Raw genomic sequence first — 26010 nt, 5'->3', positions numbered from 1 at the left:
CACAAGAATGAGAAGAGAGTGCAGCCAAAACAATAGCCATGTTCGTTGTGTTTGTTCATTATGATAATTAGATGTTTGCTTACATGTGAGTGAGACGTGAGGTAGTTGGATACGGTTAACGATGGTTCAGCAGTGTGCTAACTCAGTAGCACTGAGTCCCCCGAGGCAAAGAACGACTCGCTCATCCACCAAAAATCCATTTGCATTAAATATTTTTAAATGCTTGCAGCACATTTGTGATTAGTTTTGATTAATTCATTACAAAGCTTGTAATCAATTCCATCATTTTTTTAATCACTTCACAGCCCTGAATAATATTTCAAATTGAACTCTGGTGTTTTCATTAATCGGCTGCCGGCACAGATAGAGAAGTTAATCAGTGATGGAGAGACAGCCGACAGGTAGCACTGCTTCCACTTCTCCAGCACTGTTTTAAAATATGGAAAATCATGAACAGGCCAACAGTCAGATGATTACCTTTGTATCTATTGTGTCAGCTCCTGAAAGAAGTCATGGACGGACGTACAAAGATGTTGCTCATCTAACTGAAACACTAAGTGAAGTCAGTGTCACTGCTTTCAATTTTGGCTGGTAAAAAGATGCTTTGTATTACAGATATTTTTGGAGATCTGAAGGTGTGTTCAAGGTTAAACTGCATGTTCAGTTGCTCTTTAAACTGGTATTAGACAACTTGGAATAAATACTGATAGCACAGTGTGGTAGAAAATGACACCATCCCTATATATTGTGAGCTGGATTTTCCAGTTTTAGGTTGAATTACGATAAAAGGAAGAGAATTTGCCATTGTGCAATAAAACCAGGAAGTTTTGTTTCCGCCGGTCACTATCCTCAGGTAACGGTGGAACAACTGGAATAACTGTGGAGACTCTACACTGCAAAAGAAAAAGAAACCAGCTGATCTATTTTTTTATTAAGATTTTTATGAAAAATCAGCATCTTTATCAACAGGCACCATGTATAGTCAGCAGTTTTTTCAATAGCTTCCTGTACTGATTGAATGAGACACAACTCTTTATGTTGGATTTCGGTGCTTCTGTTATTTTTTATTAATATTTTTATGAAAAATCATCATTTTTGTCGATAGTTTCACTTGATGAAAAGCTCTGTTGTTGTGTCCAAGTCTGTTTCCTCTCACCACCGGGACTTGAGACGGTTCAAAACCGGCGTTCTTTCTACAAAACTTCACAAAGTTCAGGGTTTCTTTTTTCAAAAACATCACTTCAACATCAGTGTTAGTGTGATGCCATTATCCACTGAAGAATGCTGCAGACATTCATGTTCAACTGTAATCTCCAGAGCCTGTTGTTTAACCTGTTGGCTTGTCTTGCTTGGTTGTGAGTTGCTCGTGTTTTTCCTTTGTAAGCAGCAACAGCAATATCACAGCCAATAACATTTCCCCTTCCATGCTGAACCTGTTAGTAAAATGACTTAATACTCGTCCTGTGAAGAGTACAATGATCATCACTTGATAACACCATGGGTCGCTGGATGGATTGGTAAGCGATCCATCCAATATTTATTTTGCTTGGTCAATGGAGGGAGACAGACTCTGCTACAGGTTTAGAAACTGTGGAGGTGAGAAACATGACTGTAAGGAGGTGGAGAAGGTGGTGTGGGGGAATACCATAAAACTAAATCAAACTAGTAATTCTTAAAGACAGACTCCATTAGGTTAGAGTTTCCTGCTTTGGATGCATCAGGGTTGTTGCGCTCTTGTAGCCGGCTCGTTAGAGGAGTTATCGATCACACTTCTCATTAGTACACCTGTCATGAACGGGTCATTTGTTCCCCTCCTGACTCAAAATTGCATTTTCCTGCCCCTCAGTTCATCTGAGCAAAGAAACAGTCATGTAGCCGTGCAACTTGTGAGCTTTGTTCAGTATGACCCGCTTCATATTGACGTGATATTATCACACACACACACACACACACCGCCGTGCTCACACTACAACCTTAGCTGACCTGATAAAACATGCAAATAGTCGCACTAAAAGGATCAAATGTCAATAACAGCAAATATCACGTGTTGACTGTAAAGAGGATGTTTATAGTTTTATCACAACCCACAAATGTATCTTGTTTCCTGTGTTTATACATTTTCTTGACTTACACTATTTAACATGTTTTGGCCACTTGGGGTCATTGCAACAAGCTGTAAACACAACACTGACATATTATCCCTGGATGCACGGGGCCGGCGCACTTTGGCCCCACTCTGGAGAAAGTCTCGGTTCAAATCAGCACGACATGGTTTGACTCGGCGTGACTGTGGAAAATCCCCAAATGTCCTCGTTTGGCTCGACTGTTAAGTATTTATCCTGTTTATAGTATCTTCCTGTGTGTCCTGCTTTTGCTCTGTCTGTCAAAGCACTTTGTAAACTCTGCTTCTTAAAGACGCTCTATAAATAAAGTTATTATTAATCGAGCAGCCACACAAGGACAAGCTTTCCAGTTCCCATTCACTCCTGTTAGGCTCAGATAGACTGTAAATGCCACTGTGATAAAGGACACCAGACACTTTCAATATTATTCTCTGGAGTTTTTTTTTTTTTAAGAACAGATACGCCTTTATTCGCTTCATGTAAACTAGCATTAAGCAAATGACCTCAATAGACCCGAGGCACCTTTTGTGGGCTATGTGGATGAAATCAGGCTGGTTGGGGTGGAGGTGGAGGCTCGGGGGCTCACGTGTGGTCTTAATTCCCTGCGAGAGCTTTGTCCTGCTGCGGGTGTGTGTGTGTGTGTGTGTGTGTGTGTGTGTGTGTGTGTGTGTGTGTGTGTGTGTGACAGTGTGACGGGATCTGCATGGAGCCCCAGTGGCTCCGACAAGGCGGTGCAGCCATCCGTGACTAAAGCACGGGGCTGTTAAACGGCATGTCACGTCTCCTGATGCCAGCAATCCCCGTGGATGTGTGCAGCCAGAAACTGGCCAACAGGGGGAATTAATTCCAGGACATGTACCATGGAGGCCCCCTTCACTTCACACCTACTGCCTGAGACCCACGCAAAAAAACAACCTCACACAGTTTACAGTCCTCTTATTCCTGCTGAAACTGCTTTAGGTCGAGTAACCGGTGCAAAGGAGACGGCGAGGAAATAGAAGAATAAATAAGCAGACGTGGGAGTTCAGTTTGAGGAAAAAAGCACTTCACATGTCAAGTTTTGAAGGACATCATTCTCCCTGAAGTCACCTGACATCGTGTCAGCTGCTGCTGGCCGTTTTTCATTTGACTTTTCGTGTCTAGTGAGCAACAACTGAACATTTAACTGACCAGCATTCACTTCTTTTTATATCAACATTAGGGCCTTTTTGCTCCCTGCGATGCCCGCGCCATCGTAACACAAACATCCCGTCATCATACCGTCTGATAGACGGGATGGCATCATGGAAATACTTAAGTGTCTTTCCAAAAAGTCAATCTATCCCTTAAGATTTTCTGTCTTGCTGTAATATGAAGCCTGATTGCTTTCATTGACTGAACAAGCACAGCATCTACACAAGGGGTCGACCGATTATCTGCATCAGCGTTTTATTTTCTGATTACTGATAAGATTTCTAAAAAAGTGGTCTACTTTGGCTCACAACACTACTCTGATTGGCTATTATTCTCGTGACTTGTAACCAATCAACACTGAAGGCTCTGTGTCACTGACAGGCACAGAGACACGGCAGAGACGAGGTAAAAGTACATGTGATCGAGCCGTGATTTGTGTTTTGACGAGCAGGTATTTACTCAGTGTGAACTGCGTCAGTATTTAGAATAAAACATCAAGCTTGCTGTTTTTTTAATGATGTGTTTTGTGATTTTAAAACAGACAGGGCCTGAACAGAGGGGTACCCAGATGAAATATTACGGCCAGCATCACTTTAGCACCAGTTTTTGGGTGGAAACTTGTAGATTTGTTTAATGGTGCTTGAAATTTCAGAAAGCTTCATCGCGGTATTCATTTACGATACCTGTTGTGAGTGGCAGGGGAACCGGCTGTGTTCAGTTTTTTAAAATGAGCTTTTGTTTTATAGCTTGTTTCTCGACAGAAGTCTGCTGGAGAGCGACTTCCAGCAGGCTGCGTTGTTTGTTGTGACTATACTGTTAAAGCTTGTCGATTCACAGCTTGAGTTTGGATCCTGCCGGCGCCGCAGCCTCCAGGTAGCTTTAGTATAAAAGCAGGAAAAGGCTCAATTAGAGAATTTTCTTTCAAATTGTATACTGAGTGCCCTTGGCGAAACTGAACTCATCAGTTATTCCTGTCTCGGTAATGCAGCCCTCTACAATGCTATCGTCGTGCAACGCAGAACGAAATGTATGTGAGGAGCAAAGGCTCCTCCGTAGGATGCACAAGATTTCAAGGCTGCAGATGAAAGCAAAAAGAAAACAACATATTTTGAGTGGAGCATTTAGCATTGTGACATTAACAGTTAAAAGTGGAAAATGGCTCTGGTGCTGCCGTGAACGGTGGCGTGATCCACTCACTTGTTTTGGTGCTTTGAGCCCTGCAGATGTGCATGGTACTGTGCCACCGAGTTCAGTGTGACGCTGCAGACTTCACAGCTGTAGCTCCGTTTCAGACCTGGAATTAAACAGAAAACACGCGTTACATAACCAAATACAGGACATGAGGACAAGCAGTCTGCTTTGAGGAGTATAAATAACAATCATCTCATAATTTCACGTCATTATTCAGTTCAACTGTAGGATTCACGCTGACCCACGCACAATAAATACAGAATCAATCAAACCAGAACAATTCCTCCCCGCAGATACATTTCAGTCTCACTGCAGGTGAGTATTCCTGTGTGTTGTCAAGTCTGACACAGCTGTAAAAAGGTTGCAGGTGATGGAGTGTGAAAATCAATCGGAACCATAAACAATGACATTTCATTCATTTCAAATCCCGGGGAAATAAATGTCACAGCTGAATCTGAGAGCTTGTTCTTCAGACACTTATGCTCCAGTTTTTTTTTTCAGATAAAGAAATGTTTCTATGTACTTGAACACATTTGAAGCAAATCTACCGAGGATGACTGATGATACCCCAACCCGACCTCAAACACACCTTTAAGCCTGTGTTTAGATGACAGTCCTTCAGTGTGTAAGCATGCTAACGTGCAAATTAGCAATAAACACATGAGGTTGAGGCTGACGGAGATGTTGTTGGTTTTGACCTGATGTCAGGTGTTTACCGTACCAAAGTAATTACAATTGATCTTGGCAGGAACAGGATGTGGTAGTTGTAATATCTGTCTTCTTGTATTTAAAAGGTACTGAGCTCATTCATCTTCATGCTTTTATTTTGGATCTCTACTTGAAAGAGTTTACATGCTTTAATGTGCAAACAACACATTATTTCTCACGCTGTCTATTGCTGCAGCACCTCGATTCACCCTCTGTTTTAGTGCCTGTCTCTTTAAGAACCCCCTTCTGTAAAAGCGCAGTCTGCTCTGATTGGTCAGCTCTTACAGGTCTGAGTAGGCACCGCCCACCGTGTCCCCCACCTCAGCTTTCTTATAACCACGGCCGTGCTGGAGGCGTGGCTGAGGGCGGCGACTGTACAGTTGTGACATCACAACCTCATGGAAGCCCTGATGGCTCATTTCTGAACACAGGCTGCGTGTATTCAGAGTTCACAGTGTTAATATAGCATCTAGATCTGCTTTACAATCAAAACAGACGTGGAAATGTAACATTTTAAACCATAATTCCTTAACTCGAGCCTGATTTAATGCCAAAAAGTAAGAGGAAAGTCATAGAAGTCATTGAGAATAAAGCATAAACACAACTCAGGCGATATACAGTACCTGAGACCTTGAGGTGTCTGATTTATTCTGAATAAACAAAATGTAATAAGCTGTCTCATTTCTTAAAAAAATCGTACATCACTGATTATGGTTGTACACAGCCAGCGCCCTGTTGCTGCAAATTACGAGCGCTCCTGTGTAATCGCTGTCATGTCGTACTAATCTTATTGTGGTATGAAAAATGGCCGTCTTCATTGCCTCGCTCTCACAATTGAGTTAGCTCCTCCATAAATATGCCTCAGAGCAAAAGGCCAAGAGAAAATAAATGTCGCCCTGCGCTCATTGAATCACATTTCCATATCCTCTTCAATCAGATTTCCCCGCATGAATGATACGTTTACTCTCCGTCATCACACCAGAGGACGAGCTGCTGAATCTTTTTTAGAAAGCACAGTTTCTTTCTTCTTTCAGAAACAGCAGTGGGGAGATGCTGAAAATTTTGACGTTCACTGACATCTCACTCCTCAGAAGTTGATGTCAGCTGTTTACTTCCCAACATTTTGATGGAGGGCAAATATTCTGCAGACAGAGAGGAAGCAAATCTCTCCCTTTCACTTACCCCCTGATAAGCTGTACAATAACCGCCCTGTCAGTGGGCTGCCACCGGGATTGAGATTTCAATTTTGCGCGGCCGTCCCCGGACGCAGTCATGAGCTGACATTAAAGTTCTGCAGCAGGCGGCGAGGGTCTAGCTCTGCAGTGGCCCCTTTGACAGCTTGCTTCTCAAACAATTTCTGAAAGGGTGAGAGATTGTAGAGCGGCCCCCGAATCCATCACTGCCAGCCACCTGCGGCTCTTCCCCTCGTGGTGCTGCCCTGCATGAGCGATGAAGCACCGGGAGCCTATAGGCCTTTGCAGTGCTTCCCCTTCGATCACCTTTACTTCCTGCTTTCTGAGGCATCGCCGGCGTGTCACTGGAGACTCGTTTGTTTTGGTTAACTTGTCCCTTCGCTGAGAATAGAGGCAGCTTAGGAGAGCATGCAGAGGAAGAAAAATGTGCTCTGCAGTCTCATTTATTTGGGGGAAAGGCTGGAATTGTATAAAACCATAGTTAGAGATTGTGGAGCTGATGCATGCGGAGGAAAAATGCTCTCTGATGTCTTATATCTTCATTTAATATCAAAGTCACTTTTCAGGAAGCAGCCACAGGCAGCAGGAATGCAAAATGTACGTGCGCTGACAGTAAAGTTATTGCTAGCTTCTTCTACCTGGTCCTAACTTCTCCTGTGACTGAAACCATGTGCTGATTTATTTACAAAGACCTGTGTCCACAGCGCGCTACTAAAAATACCAAATTTAGATTAATGCAACAGACCCGCTGAGCAAAGACGCGTCCAAAAGACATCAAATTAACGTCATCGTCTCAAGATGTTCACTGAGGAGCCAGAATGCAAGACTTCATAAGAACGTTTTAACCACAAGAAGCTGTTTTTCGGATGTGTGGAATCGATGTTGTAGAGATGTCTTAATAATAATCTTCAGGGGGTCTTTGGAGATCATCTTGTCACTGAGTTACTTTGGTACAAAGATGAAGCTAATCTCAGTTAATCAAAATATAAAAGTGTGAGGGAGTAAAACTGAGGTCAGTACTAACCTTTATCATGATTAACAATGTTTTCATTATTTTAAAAGTAGACAACCATGACCTTTCTCAAGATGTAGCCTATTAAAGTTTCCATCGTGCTCTATTTGTTTTCTTAAAGCAATTAAAAAGAAGGGTCGCAGACGGGTCGTCATTAACTTGAAATCAAAAAAACTTGCATATTTATGTTAAAGGGCCTCTGTGTAGTTTTGTAGAAGAAAGTCAAACTCAGAATTTTAATATTTAGTATAAATTGTGTTGTCCTTTAAGGTCAGTTTGTTTATTCAGTTTATTCAGATATAAAATACAGATCTTTCTCTTCTGATTAAAATGGCTTCCCCAAAACTACAGGTTGCTCCTTTAAGTTAAAAATAATCATACAGGATCTTAATTTGCTGTTAAGAGTGCTTCTGAATCAGTATTTGAAACTAAAGTTGAGGAAATTAATTTATTTTATTATCATCTGAAACCTCTTATCTTTTTCAGGGTCGCGGGGTGGCTGGAGCCGATCCCAGCTGACACCCGGCGACGGCGGAGGTGCACCCTGAATAAGTCGGCAGGTCATCACAGCGTCATCACACTGATTTATTTTAGTCACATTTTAATGATCAGAAGAAAAAAACCTGTTGTGTGAAACGTGGAGTCTAGATACAGATACTGTAGATTTTTAATCATCTGAGAGGCAGGGAGACACTCTTAAATGGAATAAACGCTTTAAAAGCACTATTTTGAAAGTTAATAAGCTACTTTCCAATTCAATATACTAGAAAGCTCGTAGTAACAGATCGCTGGTCTGTATCTGTATATCAGCTCACCAATAAGCCACAGATTGGGGTGCTGAGTTGAGTTATTTCATTTGCACCGTAGTAAATCTCTAGTTGTCTCTCAGCTAATTGAGACCTATTGCCGGAGCCCTTGGGAGGGAACATGGTGGCGGGTTTGACTGATCAGCTGTGCAGTCCTCTGTGTGGACTGTTTATGAGCAGGGAAAAAGGTGGTGCAGGTCCAGGGTTCATGCTAAATTAACCAGCAGCCATCTGCCCCACTCAGATGGTTGCAAGTTTAGCTCATTCCCCTCTCTCTGACTGCAGCGGGAGCGGCCAGGCTGAAAGAGCATATGCTAAATCTGAATCCGTACGAAAACAAATTGTTTGCAACTGTGGGGTGGATTATAATGAATTGCTTTGTGAAAATCGACTTTCCGGGATGAAAATCATCACTCAAAAGTGTTTTCAGCCCCTTGAAGCAATAAAACTGGCACACTCACCAAATCACGGATAAGATTGGTATCTGAAATTGGACGCAGTTAGGAAACGGGCAGTAGGTAGAGATGTAATATCTGGATGAGAACAGGCGCTGGCTGGAAACAAATGGCCGGCCCTCTGCTGCTCCAATCCAGTGTTTAAATTGAACCAGTTAGCGGACACGGGGACACATTTTGCCCTTTGTTATCTGCTGAAGAAGACCTTGATCAGCTTGTTGTAATTTGCCAGTCTGTGGCAATAATAGGTCTATTTTAGGGTCGGGGTGGGAGGGGAGGGTGGCGAATGTAACACACAGCCAAGAGCAACAGCTTGAGAGCTGCAATTGCAGGGATCGACAGAAGGAAAAGGAGGAAGTGAGAAAGAGGGAGACAAAGTGCTAAATCACATCTGTCACAAACCCATCTCCGATTAACAGCTATGATGGAGTCTGGAAAAACACAATTTGTCTGTCGGGGATGTTTGACAGGCCAGACTGCGGTCTAAATTTAGTGTTTTTTTGGCGGCTACACGAGGAATCAAAAGAAAAACCAATGGGTGACCAAAATAATAGCGATGAGGGAGCCAACTGCAGCTCGATCAATGAGAACATGACTGACGATTCAGACGGGAAGTGTTATCATTATTTCTTCTTTCATGGCATAAAGAGGCCAGCTCAGGTCAGTCAGTCAGGTTGAAACCTTGTTACCTGCACACTATTGAACTACATCACTCTCCGGGTGTCAAACTGTATATTATGGTTAAAAGCCCTCAATAAAAACCTCCTTTTTTAATGCATAAGCCTAAAAAATTACATAAAACTGACATAAAACCATTTATGTTCTTGGTCCCTGCTGAATGCAGACACGATCCTGGATTCTTCTGAATGGTTACTGCAGTTTACTATCAAAAAGTCTAAGTGGCCCATCATGTGACGCCAGAAAAAAACAACCAACCACCAAACAAAATCATTGTTTTCTTTATGGTACAGCACATCTGGCATGCCCTCGTCTCTCGCACAGTACGTCTTGTTTATAGAAGATGAAATATTCTTGCTCAACACGTACCATATTTGTCTACTTTCCTACATTTATGAATGAAATATGCCTGTTACTAGGTCTAGTTGGGCATAGCCATGTTTGGACACGGCCAGTCCCAAATGTGGTGATGGTAACACTAGAACTGAGCGAGGTTTGGTACAGGCGGACACCTGAAATGGCCATTTGGAGAATGATATTATTGAGTGAGCAGTGAAATATCTACAGCTGCATTAATTGCTCAACAAACTGTTCATGTGTTTAGAAAATGGCCGATATGAATGTAGAGAATTAAACTTAATGAAATCTTGCTACTTCACACCTTCAGACTCATAATGATGTTGGATAAAATGTCTGTCAGTCATTCCGAGTGAACGAAGGTAAAAATAACTGGCAAGATCATAAAAGTTAACAAGGTTTCATAAAGAATAACACATTTATTAGACTAAAGCTTTGGAGCATTTTCTTCACCGGACGTGGACATGATGAAAAGAAATCTACAAGAAAATTGACTTAAATCTGACGTATAGATGATAAAAAAGTAAGGAGTTATTAGTTTTCTTTGTTCTGCATGCTTTAGTCAGTGTTGCATGTGTGGTAGCTCATCATGGTTTGCACTGCTGGAAGCGTGGGACTGGACTATCAAATGATCTCTATAGTAAGGCCACGTCACAAGACATCACTTGAAGAAAATGTGCCGGTGCAGAACAGATCTGTGGGCAGTTAAATAAAAAGAGCCAAATGAAATATTATTGCCTAAATTCTAGATTATCTATGAATTTTTCACACCACAGCCGCTAATTTTCACACTACTCCTACAACCCTCTCGTACCGCGCTGAAACAGAACAATGTCGTGTCATTGGGAGAATACAAATTGGCACCTCTTTAGATTTATCATGCTCTCCTAACGGTGATTTTAATCACGCTGGGTGCCATAAATTTCTCTTGTATCAGTACTTTTAATAACGTTCAACATGAGGATATTCAGGATGATGACTTGGAAAAAAGCCTCAGTTTTACTTCAGAGCTCTGTGTGGTTCACTGGTCTGTGTGTGCTCGTTTGAAACAATCAGATTTTTATTTAGTACTTTATAGTGTATTTATGTGACCAACATACACATGTGACGCAGCACAGTACAAGGGGGGAACTAGACTTAAACAAGCCAAGACAAATAAGAAAAGAGAATATACGAGCTGTTGAAGCGAAAACAAAAGAACAAAACAAAAACACATCGCACTAAACAGAGAATTTAAAAAAAAAAGTAATTAATAAAATTAATTAATAAATAACGGGTGTAATGTTCAGCCAAGATTTTAATGATTGTAGTACATATACGTGGAGGAGGAAGGGATGTAAAGAAAGTGAGGATGGAAAAGAAGGGAGGATTGGAAGGGAGGATGTAAAGGAAGGAAGGAAGGATTGAAAGGAAGGGAGGACGGGAAGGAAGTGTGGGTGGGAGGATGTAAAGGAAGGGAGGATGGAAACAATCAGATGTGATGCCAGTTAAAAGTTGAGGTGCTCTCAGCAGCAGTGACCACTTGAGGTGTGGACAAAGCCGGGTGACACAGTGAGAGGTGGACATGAAGGGTGTTTCAGATGTTTCCATGCAGACTTCACAGCAGCCTAATTTGACAGCCAATGAGATTGGAGGGAGATGACGTCACTCTCTATTGAAGCATTTAGAAACTGAAAGATCAGGAGGGTAGCTCTGCAGTATGTGTGTGTTTGCTGCACCCTCTTTCAAATATAATTACCCTCAGTATGAATATATCCAGCCTCTCCATGTGAAGAGCTTCCCCCCCGCTGCACTCAAGAGGAGCTGCGTCACCAGGAGGAGCACTTAATGGACACGTCAGTGTGGACCCATCTTCACACACCAGACATGAAGCATAGTGGACAGGTCGTATGATGGCCACGGCGATGTGACGGGAGTGGAAACGAGTTTAACTGCCATTGTGTTTTCAGTTCAGTACTTTGATTTATTTCCTTATTGTCAGCTATGTTAGAAGCAAACATAATAATGTAAGTGGGTACCTCTGGTTCTGGAAGTAAAAGTCCCATTCATTTACACCATTGACAGTGTTAGCTGACTCACAGTTTGAGCTTATAAAATTATAATGTTTATCTTTTATTTGTTTAGATAAATAGGATAGAAATCACTTTCTGCCAGGGTTTGAGTTTGTGGTTCAGTTATTTCCTGTTTTATTTTGATGTTCTGTCCTCATTTGTCATGCTTTGCTTTTCATTTCCTCTCTTTGTCTGTTTCCTCGACCTTCCTCACCTGTATTTAATCAGTTAATCCCCCGTTGTGTATTTAAGTCCTTGTCGTCCCCTCTCTGTTTGTCCTGCGTCTCCTGTTCTGGTTCTGTTTTGCCACACACTACCGTCGTGTGTTACCGGGTTTTGGTTCCTAATTCCTCGCATTATTTCTGGTTTGTACTTCGTTTGCTGTTGTTTCCTGGTTTCACTTGTCTTGTTTTCTGCCTTTTGTTGACACGTTTGTTTAACTGCGACACGTTCTGTAAAGTACACAGCCGAAAAAACAAGAATATTGATAAAAAAGGAAATGACAGCATGTGGGCATATTTAATGATTCAGGACGGAGCTGAAATTGTTCTTAATGAGAGAAAACTTGTGTGTTTACTGTCTTTACTTACGTAAAGTTCATACTGTGCTTAAGACACTCCCCCCTTGAAGCTTTACAGAGGCAGCGACTGCAGCTCTGGTTTCATGGAGACGATGTAGGAAGAATAAAGAGTCCCATTATATTCCCATGCAATAAAGAGATTTAGTAACAATCATCTCTTTGTGTTCTTCCAGTTTTAGATAATTGCAGTCATCTATGGCAACATGAGCTCTCATTGGCCAGGCCTGTACCAGAGTAAGACTTCTACCATCAACACTTACAGGAAATTAATGTTTAATACTCAAAAGAAATGATTTTATTCTTTCACATAAATATGAATCAGGGTTAGAGAGATGCAGTGGTCTTCAGAAAGTCTGCAGCTACAATTATGTTCATTATCAATTAATATGCTGATTATTCTCACCATTAATCATTTAGTCAGTAAAATGTGAATAAATTGTGAAAAATGCTAGTCAGAGTTTCCCAGAACCCAAAGTGACGTCTTCAGATCGCTTCTTTTGTCCAACCAGCTGTCCAAAACCCAAAGACTCTTCATTTACTGTCATAAATAGCAAATAAAAGCAGCAAATCTTCACATTTAAGAAGCTGGAACCAGCAAAGTTTTGACATTTTTGTTTGAAAAATGATTGAAACGAAGAATCAACAGCTCCTCCATTAATCAACTAATCACTGCATTTCTAGTTGACCGCATCCTTGTCGGGACAAACGTGGACCATAAGTATTTAGCTTAATAAATTCATTGAGACTGAGCTTATTCTGAACTGTGTATGGATTTATAACAATGCCTGGTTGTACAGTGGCACTGGGTCCTGACGGGTCAGGTCCGTAGTACAGAAGAGCTCCTGCAGCAGTCAGCTCCCTTATTTGAATGTTTATTCTTATATGCATTTGCTCAATTATACATTGATAGGCATTTTCAGTTTGACGGTCTGAAATTAACTTTTCCATATATGCAGCTGTCCACCTGTGGTTGTGTTTACATTTTGGGGGACTGTATGACAGGCCAGTCAAATTTCTCTGACGAGTGAGCCAGGCGTAGCAAAGCAAACGACAATATTGACAGTGAACAGTATCCCCAAACAAACCTGTGTTTAATCAATTAACAACAGATTTATTTAACACAGAAGGTGGGTTAGTCCGTACCGGAAGGGAATTTGGAGGCAACAGGAGAGGGGAAACAGGAAACAGGAAACAGAGGAGGGGAAATCTGTGGGGTGGGTCTGTCACGGACTACGTGTTAATTCAGACATGTTTACTTCTGGATGACATCCAGAACATCACTGGTACCATCTACAGAGCATCAGTGACATCGGTGAAGTGAGATGTCTGCACAGAGCCCAGAGGGTACATAAAGACAACACCCACCCAGCCACAGTCTGTTCAACCTGCTGTCATCTGACAACAGATACAGAAGTATCCGCTGCCGTACCACCAGACTTCACAGCAGCTTCACTCCTCCTCATCTCATCATCAACACTCCATTTTCCTTAAAAGATGTAGCAGGACAAAAATGACAATAAATGTACCTTACGTTATGTTACTTTATGTACTGTGCTTTAAAATGTAATGCTTCTACGCATCAATAAAAAAAGAGAAGCATCAAATCAAAATCTGTTGGATCGGCAGCGGCTGATACTGACTTTATTAAGCACATGATCTCCAATCTATCTGACCCCCTAATGGTAGAGTGCTCACACAATCCGCCCACGTGGACTATCATCTGCAAATTAATTTTCCATTCCATCTACAACTCTGCACACATTACAGTCCTCACTGTAAATGAAACGTCCCATCTCTGCAAAATATTCAGTAAAATATAAAAAATGACCAAATGACATGAAAGCAATTTGAAGGAGCACAGGTTACATCAGTTTTACAATGTGCTGCGAAGTATTTCCTCACACAGGACGGTGAATACACAAGTATGTATATGTGTCATTATGGTATATACAGATAGCTATAAAAGTTTTAACAACCTCCTTTTAAAGAATGTTTTTTCATCATGTGGGGGGTCGAGGCTAAGAGCTCAGTCTATAGCAGATACCTTTGACCCCCTAGAGGTTCTTCTACTCTTCAAATCAAACACAGGACCGGTGGAGCACTAATGGCCCGGCCAGTGCATTTACTCTCTTTCTCTGTTTGTTTGCCACCGACCTTCCACAGCTGCACTGCGCTGCTGTATACACAACAACAATATGCAGACTCCAGGATGATGGCACCTCCTCCTTTTTTATGGGAGCTGTTGAATATTTCATTGCATGGCAATCTTTCAGAGTCGGACCGCACATTTTTTCTCAGCGAGTTGAGAAGTGCGCAAGGACGTGCTGGAGGTCAGGGAGAGGGGAATCAAGCAGAGGATGGGCAGAGGGAAGAGACAAACTCAGCACAAAGGAGATGCGGAGATGAAAAAGAGGAATTAAAAAACAAAAAAAGTTCTCCCAGTTCCCCAGTTTCACCACCCGCCCTCCCCTTCTGTCCCGACCGCCTGGTCGACCCGCTACGCCTGCTGAGGTCCCATTCTCTTCTCCACAGGCTCACAGTGCTGGTTTTGCCTGATAGGATGATTTGCCACTTCATTACTAATTGATAATCACCGGAGAGAAATACTCATTAGCCCAAGTGCTGAATAGTGCAGCGAGCATGCTGACATTTTCAGCCTCTCTGTAATGACTGTGTTGATGCTGGCGAATCCGTCTCCTCCTGACACAGTGCAACTAACAGGGATGGTGTGAAAGAGATGAAGTCAAAGGTGGGGATGGCTTTAAGTTAGAGTGGAGAGAATCATAACCTGTCTGCAGGAAAGTGCTCACGACTCGGCACCTAAGATGCAATCACACCAATTCTCAGTGAAGCTATACTGACAATATTTCAAAAGCAAACGTACTAAACGTACGACCCAGAGTTTTATTTCCAGCAACAACACTGACTATCATCAGTCCAAACCTCTAGTGATGTTGTTATTGAGATCACTGCTTATAAAAAAGGGAATTACAGCAACAGGATATTCACATATTCACATAGCAAAGACTCTAATCCTGAAACAATGAGAAGAACTTAGCAATGAGCTTCCTCATGATCTGTGGATGGAAGATTCAGTTTGTTTAAGTCACTTGATCATGCAATTTAAAGCCAGTGTTGGTAAGTTATTCTGGAAGCATATTTTCTTATATTTGCATAACATCACAGCAATCAACAAATCAAGGCTGTCACAGGCCTCTAATAAGCTCATCCGATTGTCTCATTAGTGTTAACGACACATGATGCAACCTGGTTGGTTGACAATTTAAAGTAGGCCAAATGTTCTGTACCTGAAATAGACATCATGTACAAAAAAACCTCCATATCCAACATGACAAAGCTGAACTGATTCACTCAATTTGCCCTCAACCAGACACAGTGCACCTATAGGCATGAAGAGCCAATCAGACCCATAGTTTGGGGTCCGTGTCCAATCAGTTTTGAGGACTTGTTTCTCCCGTTCGTTATGGTCACGCTCCAGTGCCCTTTTACAACACCTCTGGGCTGCCTCTGCTCTTCTGGCAGCCGGCCCCCTCCGCCGACTGGAATAATATTGTGTAATTGTTATTGACATATTGTGACTGCGAGAGGATAAGCAAGAACATTCTCTCCACCTCCTGCGTGGAAATTAACAGCTTGTGACAGCCCGGTGGACTGCAGAGGGAGTCGAGCTGACAGCTCCAGCCAAGAGGGCTGCCTCCTTTCAGTACCACCGTGGAGGACTTACAAATGATCGGAAGTCCTTCCAAATGTAATCAGGATTATACACGTCACATTATTGGCCGATCTTTTAAAGGTGTAGTTTGTGAGAAATGGCCAGAATTTGAAGGTAAATCCAAAACTATCACCTCTTGAGGTACAAAGAGGTTTACGAAACAGGACAGGGCTAGCTGGTTAGCATGCTATCTTCATTAGACATCTCTGCAACACACTACATAGATGTATTTGACAAATTACCCCTTTGAAAGCTGCATTTAGCAGTTCAGCTCTGGTTTATTTGGTTGGCTCTTGGCTGACATCTGCTCAGGTCTGGCAAACAGGAGCGGACCGCCCGAGTGCCATCAGTCCATGCAGTATGTGGGCCGGATGAGGGTGTCTGGTGCAGTTTTGCTATCAGGGAATGAACTGCTGAACATGTTGGAGCATTTAGCAGCATTAGAGACTTTTGGTGGGAATTTTTGCTCAGATGTTGTGAGAAAGAGGTACTATTATTAACAAATAATAATAAGATAAGCCCATGATCGCTGGCAGGTTCTGGCAGGTCACCCCTGGGACCCTGCAGGGTATCAGCGTTCTGCTCAAGAACACTTCAGCTTGCTTCAGCTTCAGTCTGCCGGCTGACAAGGTCCATCGCTCTGTTAAAGGATGTTTCTCCTACCACTAGGTCACCCCCCCGTCCACTGAGGTACATTATACAGTGGATGAGAAGCCCCGGGGTCGACAGGACTCTATATCATTACTTAACACCTTGCCATAGTCGTTCTCTAGGTCACTGTGCATAAGTCTGAGTCTGACACGGCCACTGGCACCGGGACATGACGGAGGAAGCTGTCCAGGACACTGAGGCCTGGCACAGTACCAACACCAGGCTGACATTTTTTTCATTAGATAAATACTTCTTAAAAGACTCAGAGGCTTACTGACAGTGCATGCAGGACTGTGGTGCCTAACTGCTCCCCTTTAATCCTTCATTTCAATCTGGATTCGCCAGATTCGGATGTGTTTCAACCATGACGTGCTTCATATCAATAAACCATTAACAAGATTTCAAAAAAAAGCATGAATGTGATTTGTGAGAATATAAAAGAAGTATTTGCTAACTTCAGCAGCGTCCGTACCTTTCATCTCTCCCATATCCAGGGTCTTGCCCAGCTGCTCCAGCAGATCTGCTCTGGCAGCGTTCTTCTTGTGCTTTTTGCCATCGTAATGTTGTTGAGCCATGCCGGGGTTGTTGAACCAGGCGTTGCATAGCTGGCAGTAGCGGTCCGAGTCGCGGCGCTGTCGGGGGGACGTCATGGGAGACGTTTCTGGGGAGCTCTTTACAGGACTGGGAGACGCCTCTGAAGGGAAAATCAACAAGAAAAACACAAAAAGGAGGTTTTGCAGCAGGTTTTACTGGATCAAGAGAAGACACATGTGCCTCAGTGAGCTTTTATATGTTTTAATAGAAAATATATTCAAACTTGTCTCTGATCCTAAGCAGATGTCCAAGCACTTTACTTTTACTTCCATAATCTAATAACTCTCCTTGTAAATTTTACTAAAAGAGAAAACGTGCCTTCATAATCAAACTCCACGGCCTATTTTCTCTAAGTACATCCAACTAATGTACGTCCCAGATCTGTTGTTAGACCTGCAAAGCAGATGTGCTAGGGCCCTTACTGTATCACTGGGTAATTAAGATAAAAATATGATTTGGTGTTTAAACTATTATATCTGTTTATGTGGGTAAGTAGACAAACAACACAAAGTATTTACAATCACACAGAATCGTTTATTTGTATCTAAAATACCACAAAGACCGCAGCACCTCGGGGACGATACGGCCGAAATCTTCTGACATTCTCGACACTTGAGTATAAAACAACTCTCAAAAGAGTAAAAACCAGCATTACTTCAAAATGGAGGCTTTAAGTTTTTCCAAAATGAGAACGATCATTTAAAGTGTTAAGTTGTGTTAGCGTGCAGTCTCAGCTCAGTCGAGGTGTCGGAACAGAATCAATTTCAAGTGCAATCAGATTTGTTTTTCACATTCACACTCTCGTATGCAACACAATTCTCACAGTGGTCGAGCTCAGCTGTCGTTAAGGAGAGACGCTCTGCAACACTGACATTTACAAAACACAGAGAAGTAAAGAAAGGACTAGACTTTAGCCAAAAACGATTCATGAAAATATGCCCCAATCAGCACTGAGTAGATTTGGAGAAGAACTTCAAACTTTATAATATTAATGAGGTAATAATACAAACTCAGGAATATATATTTTTTTTCCCATAAGTGAATAAACAAGCTGTTCTCAGAGGAAAATAAGGTCCCAGAACACTGTTTGAAGCTAGAAAGGTGGCAGGGTCCGCCACATATAAACAAAGTAAAACAGTATGAAGTTGTGTTGTCCTGTAAGGTTAGTTTGTTTATTCAGGCATGAAAACAAAGACTAATAAACTACACAGTGCATCTTTTAAAAGTATGATTCACACGACCGAACCGATCTTAATGTCCAGCGCTAATTAGCCAGCACTTCTTTTCACCTTGCACCATATTGCAGTTGTTTCCCTCCTCACTCTGAGAATCAGTTTGTGTTATTTTGGCCCAAATTGTTAAGTTTTTGGCCAAAAGGCGAATGTAAATGGAGCAGGGTGATCACCTCTGAATCCTCTCTGCAGCAGATACACTGCTTCAGGATAGTAAAAACAGAGCTACACTGTGTTGTGCTTCAAAACATATTTTTTTTAAAAAGTGAATCATGTTGGCAATATTTTTAGCTTATTTTTATAACAAGATTGCAGACCACTAATGACATGTCACCACAGCCTAAAACCACAAGTTGGCCTTTTTCAAAGTGTGGCTGTGCAGCCAGCAGACAGAGGACAATGTGAGGGCTTTTAATGAGCACTGATCAGCAGCGATGTAACAATGACTGTGGCTCGGCGAGCGCAGCCCTCTGAATAACAAGCCGTTATCTCCATTAAATGCCTGAAGAGGAAAAACCTAAATTCTACTTGGCAAACGGATTAAAGAGCCTGCTCTCCTCGTGGCTACCCACTTGTGCCTTCATGCATGGATGACAGCATTAACCGCGAACGAGCGCCGCGTTGCACCGAGAGCTCCCCGACACAAAACAGCACTATCAACTTAATCAGTTTTAACACTCGAGTGCTCGACCCAGCCTAAGTCAACGTTTAGTGTTGTCCCATTATGTTCCATTACACCAGTCAACATCTCAAAGTGGCGACCCGAGAACCTTCGCTGTCAGCATTTTGCTCTCCGTTGTATCCGGTGCAGTTCAGCCTTCAGTGAGTCAGAGCTGCGATATAAGCAGAGTTCACATTTGCATTATATTATACATTCAGCGCTTGGGTTTGGCGCTCTCATCCAAGGAAAGCTGGCTATTATGTAGGATTGAATCTGTGACTTTGTGGTTATAGGGTGACCTCTCCGACTAATAGGCCAATGTAAACTGTCAGACTTAATTTAATCCCTGAAGTCCCCCTTTGCAAGGAGGTCAGAGGTCGGCTGCAGAACAGAAGCCCTGGAGCTGTTGTGGATGTAACGCCTACCCTCAAAGGACGGCAGCTTTCAGAGAGCGGGGCTGTGCGTCCGCCATTAAGCTCAGATACTGAATCCAAGAGGACCACATACAGGAGACCCACCTGCTCCTTTTGAAAACTACAGTTTGTATCCTGACGTTAACTGTGTAGAGAACTGAGAGCTGTTTAGACACCTCTGGCATATGAAAACATAACCTGAAAGCGCAGCGCTCGGTTTTAATAATAACATTCAGGCAATTACCTGCGAGAACAGAGAGAGAGGTGTGACAGAATGTGGGAGAGAGGATTTAAAGGCTGAGGGAAATATTTATTGTTTGTGGAGAAGACGAAGAACAGAACGGAGGAAATAACTGTTTCAAAAAACAACTACTTGACTCGCTGCAGTCAAATTTGTATTATTTTCATAATAATAATAATGATAATGATGATAGAAACAACAGTTATAGTATTTGTATTGTCCACACTAACAGCCTGTATCCCAACATCACCTCTCTGAGTCCTTGATGTTTGTTCAGACACTCACAGCGTCCTCGGAAATGATCCGAATGTGCTGTTCTGACCTCAGACAGTAATTATTTAAATGGGCCACCTTCATGACCGGGTAACTGAATCTGTGCCTTTTGCAGTGCAGATCCAAAATGCACAGCTCACTCAGGCCCGGCTTCTCAAAAAGGACACAAGTTGGTTTCAAATCAAAAAAGAAAAAATCTGGTACTTCTCTTTTTTTCCTCGGTCCAAAAAGTCAGTTTCGCTCGATAAACATCTCTAAATGGCGAATACACAGGGGCACCATCACATTTAGGCGAGCATTTGAGGCTTTAAAGTGCAGGAGAAAATCACTCCAACAACCTTTTTAACACAACACTACGCAACAATAAGGTTTCACATAACAGCTTTTACAAATTATCTGAAATACGTTGAAACTGACAGCTCAACGCAGCGCAACTCAACAAAACACATGCAAACAGAGAAAACACAACAACACAGACGTGCTGCAAATACAGAAACACTTCCCACTGCTGTTTGTGTGTTTGTTTGTCTTCTTTATAACCTCAATAAAAACCTTATTGACGTTTGTGAAATGTAACTGTGAAAGGTTTCGCTCGTAGTCACGAACCCACAGAGAATTACCACCTGAATCTGCAGCTCCCCCTCGGCTGCACCGAGCCTTACAGTGAGTTTCAGCTCATTGTTTCGCTGTCCAGCTGCAAATGCACTGTTTTAGTTCACTCTCACTGCCCTCACAGCGTCGATTCACCCGCAGCAGGCAGCTGTTTTTAAAGAAACGTACACAACCTGCTCGGCAGCAAACAGCAGATGGACACAGACTTTGTTTTTTCCTTCCTGCTGCTGGAGACGAGGCTGAGGGGAGTGAACCAAGACAGTACAGTTGTGGGCTTGCAAAAACCAAAACAATGAGCTGAAAGAGATGCTAAAAATGATCTCTAGAGCTGAGTGGGACTGCAGATAGTGGGTGATAGTTATCTGTAGATTTGTCATTGTAAGTCTTGCTGCAGCTTCTTGGACTGGAATAAATCTCGAAGATAAAATGAGTGTAGGGAAAATGGAGACAAGTAGAAGATTTATCGGTCGTATCTCTTGTGTTTAAAAGATGGCCAAAAAGTTGAGAGAGGAAGAGGAAATGAGAAGCAAAGAGGAGAAACTCTGCCAAATAACGCTCGGCAAACACTCGGGGAATTAAAGGAGCGTGATTACAAGACCCAAACAAAGATCATTTATCATCATCAGTGTGACCTCACCGTACAGTATCCTCCTCCAGCCAAGTGTAATCACAGTGATTTAATATTCAAACCACTTGTATGTCAGAGTGTCCCAGCCATTCCTCCGCAGCCCACCGGTTTTTACCTAAAGTATTTACGTTCTCTTCGAGGTGGCACGCTCCTCATTCATACCCGGGCTGTGTTATTGCAGGATGGCTCTCCAAGTCCCATAAATAACCCAGCAGGCACACAAAGGAACGAAACCCTCTTCCTCGCATTTAGCGCGTCATTAGAGCCATACTGTTTAACACCCCTCATGCGCTTTGATTGAGGGGGTTCAGCTCAGTTCAGGAGGCAGGGCTCTTCGCCATCGCCAAGAGGCAGATGGTGTCGACTCAGCGTGGCACCTGCTGCGTAAAGGACACTTTAAACTCTGTGAAAAGGCCTCTCGCTTCTCTTTATTATAGGTTTAGGTTCAGCGTGATAAGAAATGTGCCTTATTTTTGCTGCACAGAGATGAATTCACAAGCTTTGGACACAGAGTACGAAGCACTGAGAACACACTAGAAACTGCTCGGAGAGGATTGCAGCTTTTTCCTGAAGGCGTACGATTTTTTTGACGTTGACGTCTGAGAAGAACATTTTTTTTTTTTGGGGAGAATCATCAGCACACGAGGGGATGAATCATCCAGGCCTGATGGTCTTGATTTATCATCATCAAGTCAAGGAGACAGTACACATGCCACATTTCATAATGGCAGCCATGTAGCCGGTTAGTCAGAGGACACACACACACACACGCGCACACACACACACACACACTCTGCAGCAGTTTATTGGCCTGATAAGCTCTCGGCTGTCTGACCAAATGTGAGGGTGAAGAGCTCTGCCTGTTGGATCAGATTGTAAAAAAAAAAGGAGGAGAGACTGAAGGAAATCTAGCACACGGACTCACAACACAGCATCACATCTTAACTCCTTCAGCTTCGGTTTAGAGCTGAAAACACTTTATTAAAACTCTTCATACAGTCTGCGTTACCGACAGCTCCCCTCCAAAACTCACTCGAAGCGGCAAAACACTTCGAACATGTCTCAAAATAGGCTCGTCCGGCCATAACGCTGGCACAAATCCTCATCCTTTACAACTGTTAACACGCGTTTCACTGAAGATGGTGTGTTGACGTCACATCATTCATTTTCTGTTCCAAACCACAGTTTGTTTCATGACAGTAAATACCAACTTTGTTTACATACAACACAATCAAGACATGACTAAACCCGACTCAATATCAAATAATTATTTTGAAACACGAGCAGGATCTCTGTCCGAGAGGATCATATAGCCTGCATACAACAGACAAATCCAGGGTTATTAGTAATATACTATTTAAGCGGCTGGTATCTATGAGTGAGTATTTGATTTGGGTCCTAGATCTGGTGAGATTAACTCCTGGTCAGGCTGTTACGGGTGGTTTAAAATGTAGAGTGATACAGGACTAAAAACTTCTTTCTTCACCTCTTCTCTCTTCTTTCATCCTTAAAGCCCGAAATCACAGCTGCCTCTTTTGGAGCTTAATTTCTCTTGTAGTAAACACATGAATATATGAAGCCAGACGACATCTGCTATAATTTCAAGTATCATTTACGACCCCAAACTCTGGTGATGGACTCGATCAGCCGGAGAATGGAGGTAAACAGCAGCTAATAAGAGAAATCAGACAGGATGCTGTTCGTCAAACTATGACTTTATTCCTCTAAATGTGTTTTGCCTGCTGTATAAAGTGTTTGTGGGTAATCTGTAAGCAGATGCTGCAGGTTTTAGAGGCTTCTGTCCTTCAGCAGACACTTTCTTCATGGCTGTAATTAGTCATATTCAAATCACTTAGTGTTTGTCTCCGGGGAGATGCACAGCAGTCATGTTAGATGAAAAGCTTACATTTTATAAAAAGGCAGCTTTGCACAAACAGCCTTTTTTACATTAATGCAAATGCATTTTTATAAACTATAGAGCAGCGTTCGGGCTTTATTATTGACGAGGAGTTGAAAACAGTTGTGACATTTGGATGCAAAGCAGCAGAAGCTCTGGGAAGCGCCCTGCTGCGTGGACTAAACGCTGCTCTGTTCAAATATTGTGTCGGCTTTCGTCACCTGTCATTCTGATTTTACTTATTCAGCTCTCTGATTTGCTCTGTTTTGTGCATTGGGAGGGTGTTTGTGTGAAGATTTAGTTCATCAGTGACCAGTCTAGTTAAGAAAAGAAGAAGAGAGAAAACTAAAAAACCCATTAGTAGTGGATTAAACATGTCATTTTGCCGAGCACAGAGTTGTGTTTGAAAGCCAAAATCCCCCTCCTTTGCGTGGCATTTGTATGCAGACGGAGAAGCGGTACAAAGTAGACCTATTTAGCGTGAACAGAGTTATAAATCTGAGGCGATTCAGCATCTGTGAGGGGAGAGGGGGATCAAAGTGCTCTGAATCCATGCAGTTATCTCTTCCTACAATGCTGCCGCTCCCTTTTGGGGCTTTTCGACTCACCAGCCTCTCCTCTGCCTACAAACCAGGAAACAAAATATTTTCTCATATTTTTTACTTCTTTGTCTCTGAGGAAGAATCTCTGCAAGCCAAACAAACATCTCCATCTCTGAGATTGATTAATGTCTGCGAGGCTGAAGTCTGCAGACTCTTGAAAATAGGAAAACAAGTTTGAAGAAGTTATCTACTAAATTACTGTCAGGGGTGCAACATTTTGTCATTTAAACTACTTGTATTAGGCTGAAGTAGTCAGGAGAAAGTAGGGAAGAGGGAAAGAAAAAGGTGGCACGATGTCCATATGACTGTCTACAGGTCGTTTCCAGGTCTATTTTTGCAGAGAGCTGCGTGCATGTCACGGTAAGAATAGGCGAAATCTGAATTTCTAAATAAAGCGCGACGAGCTGGTAGTGTGTCTGCTCTAACCTGTTAACATGGACACTGAAATGAAAAGCAAGACGTTACGTGGCGCCACGCACTCGTGCTGCTCACTGGTCAGTGTGTCCAGCCTGCCAAAAAAATGCACCTTCATAACACATATTGGTTAAAAATGCTGAAATATAAGAAATGCATTAACAACCTTGTTATTTTTTAATGCTTAGTCACTCAAACCTTGATTAGTTTATCAAATATTTTATTCTGTTGCTGTTCCTCTCGTCACTACACCAATTCATGACAATAAAGATATTGTAAAAGCACTAATTTGCTCTCGGTATCTCCAACTATCGGAGGATCTCGAGCTGCTGCACTGCACCAGGATGTCAGCAGAAGCCCTCCAATGTAAATGTATGAACATGTAAATGTCTGAATGTTGAGGCAGCTCATTATATAGTTTGCACAGCAGCGAACCAGAATGGGGCAGTTTAAATGTTACTGCTAGGATTAATTCATGTTAACAATTCAGTTTAATCGTTAATAGACGGAGACATTAAGAGTCATCAGATAATAGTCAGTTAAATGTGAAGGAGGAGAAACCATGGTCGTGTTGCCATATGAACACTTTAGCTGCACATTTCTCCAAATCACTTCCCAGTAAAAAAAAAATCAGTTCAGGGGAAAAATAGGTCCCTACATTAAGCTGCAGATGTTAAAGGAAGTGACATTCATGGCGAGGCGATTGCGCTTACGGCCCAGACAATTGGAAACGGGCCAGAAATGTGCAAATAGTGCTCAGAGAAACCATGTGGATGAATGTGAAAATACATGTGACTGTGATTATATAAAAAAAATTGCAAATTAACATTCATTCAGGCTGCCGGAGCTCCAAAATAGACCCTGAATAGGAATTGCAGCTCATTGCAACACTGGCAGGTTTGATATTCAGCTACAAATGCATGCAGATGAGCGTGTGCTATATGGGTCAGTGAAAATATTCACATTAGCACGACTGTGCCGGACTTAAAGGGCAAAGAGGGGTTATTTGTTTGCTTATAGAGGCTACGTGTATGAGAGGAAACAGCCTGTGGGAGCGACATTAAACATTCATTTCATCTGTCAGATGAAATTCCTGAATGCTCAAAAAACTTAATCGGAAATTCAGAACAAGAGCTCACGCAGGACTTTTCAACAGTGGATTTCAGACTGATAACGGGGCATTTTTTAAATGTTTATATGGGTTTTGAACAGACTGCGCTCATCATTCCTATTCAAAGGGAGGGGGGAAAAAAAGCTGAGTACATGAGGCTCTCCCATGACAGCAGAACAGAGATGCTGTATAATCTCAACAGCAGCACCTGCACGGATCTTTGCTGGTTTGGGGTGCATGAGAAATGCTTGGCAAGCTGGAGATTTTGCAACTGTATAGCGTCTGACAGCAGGCTGGAACAACGGGGCGTCCCCAGAGGCGAGGCGGTTCAACAGAGGAACTCGGCCAGTCCGCTGACGTTACTTATGTAGAAATCAATAGCCCGGGCCTCCCGGTGCCCTGGATTTATCTTCCTGACATTTTCTATTTGTGACAGATCTGGGTGCCTGTACAATAGAAGTACTCTAAATGTTTCAGAGAAAGCAAGCTCAGTTCAAAGCTAGCAGCTCTCTTTATTCCAGCTGGATGGAGGGTTGTTTGGACAAGTGTAACAGATCCAACATTTTACTGACAGACTCTTTTCCCTTCATGAGTTTTCTGATGGTATATGTGCAACTATTG

At 42.4% G+C, this 26010-nt stretch overlaps 1 protein-coding gene across 1 annotated transcript in view; it reads right to left on the bottom strand.

Moving 5' to 3' along the window:
* The window catches only part of zmat4a (zinc finger, matrin-type 4a), a 107771-nt gene that overhangs the window by 14050 nt on the left and 67711 nt on the right, over positions 1-26010 (bottom strand). Inside the window, exons 5-6 of the mRNA XM_073466918.1 lie at positions 17184-17405; positions 4494-4590 (exon numbers count right to left, since the gene is read on the bottom strand). Coding sequence (XP_073323019.1) covers positions 4494-4590; positions 17184-17405 — 319 coding nt within the window. The remainder of the gene's footprint in view (positions 1-4493; positions 4591-17183; positions 17406-26010) is intronic.

This window comes from Pagrus major, chromosome 5 (genome assembly GCF_040436345.1).
Source record: "Pagrus major chromosome 5, Pma_NU_1.0".
NCBI lineage: Eukaryota > Metazoa > Chordata > Actinopteri > Spariformes > Sparidae > Pagrus > Pagrus major.
The sequence above is the reverse complement of the archived record's forward strand: the minus strand, read 5'-3'. Positions and strand labels throughout refer to the sequence as shown.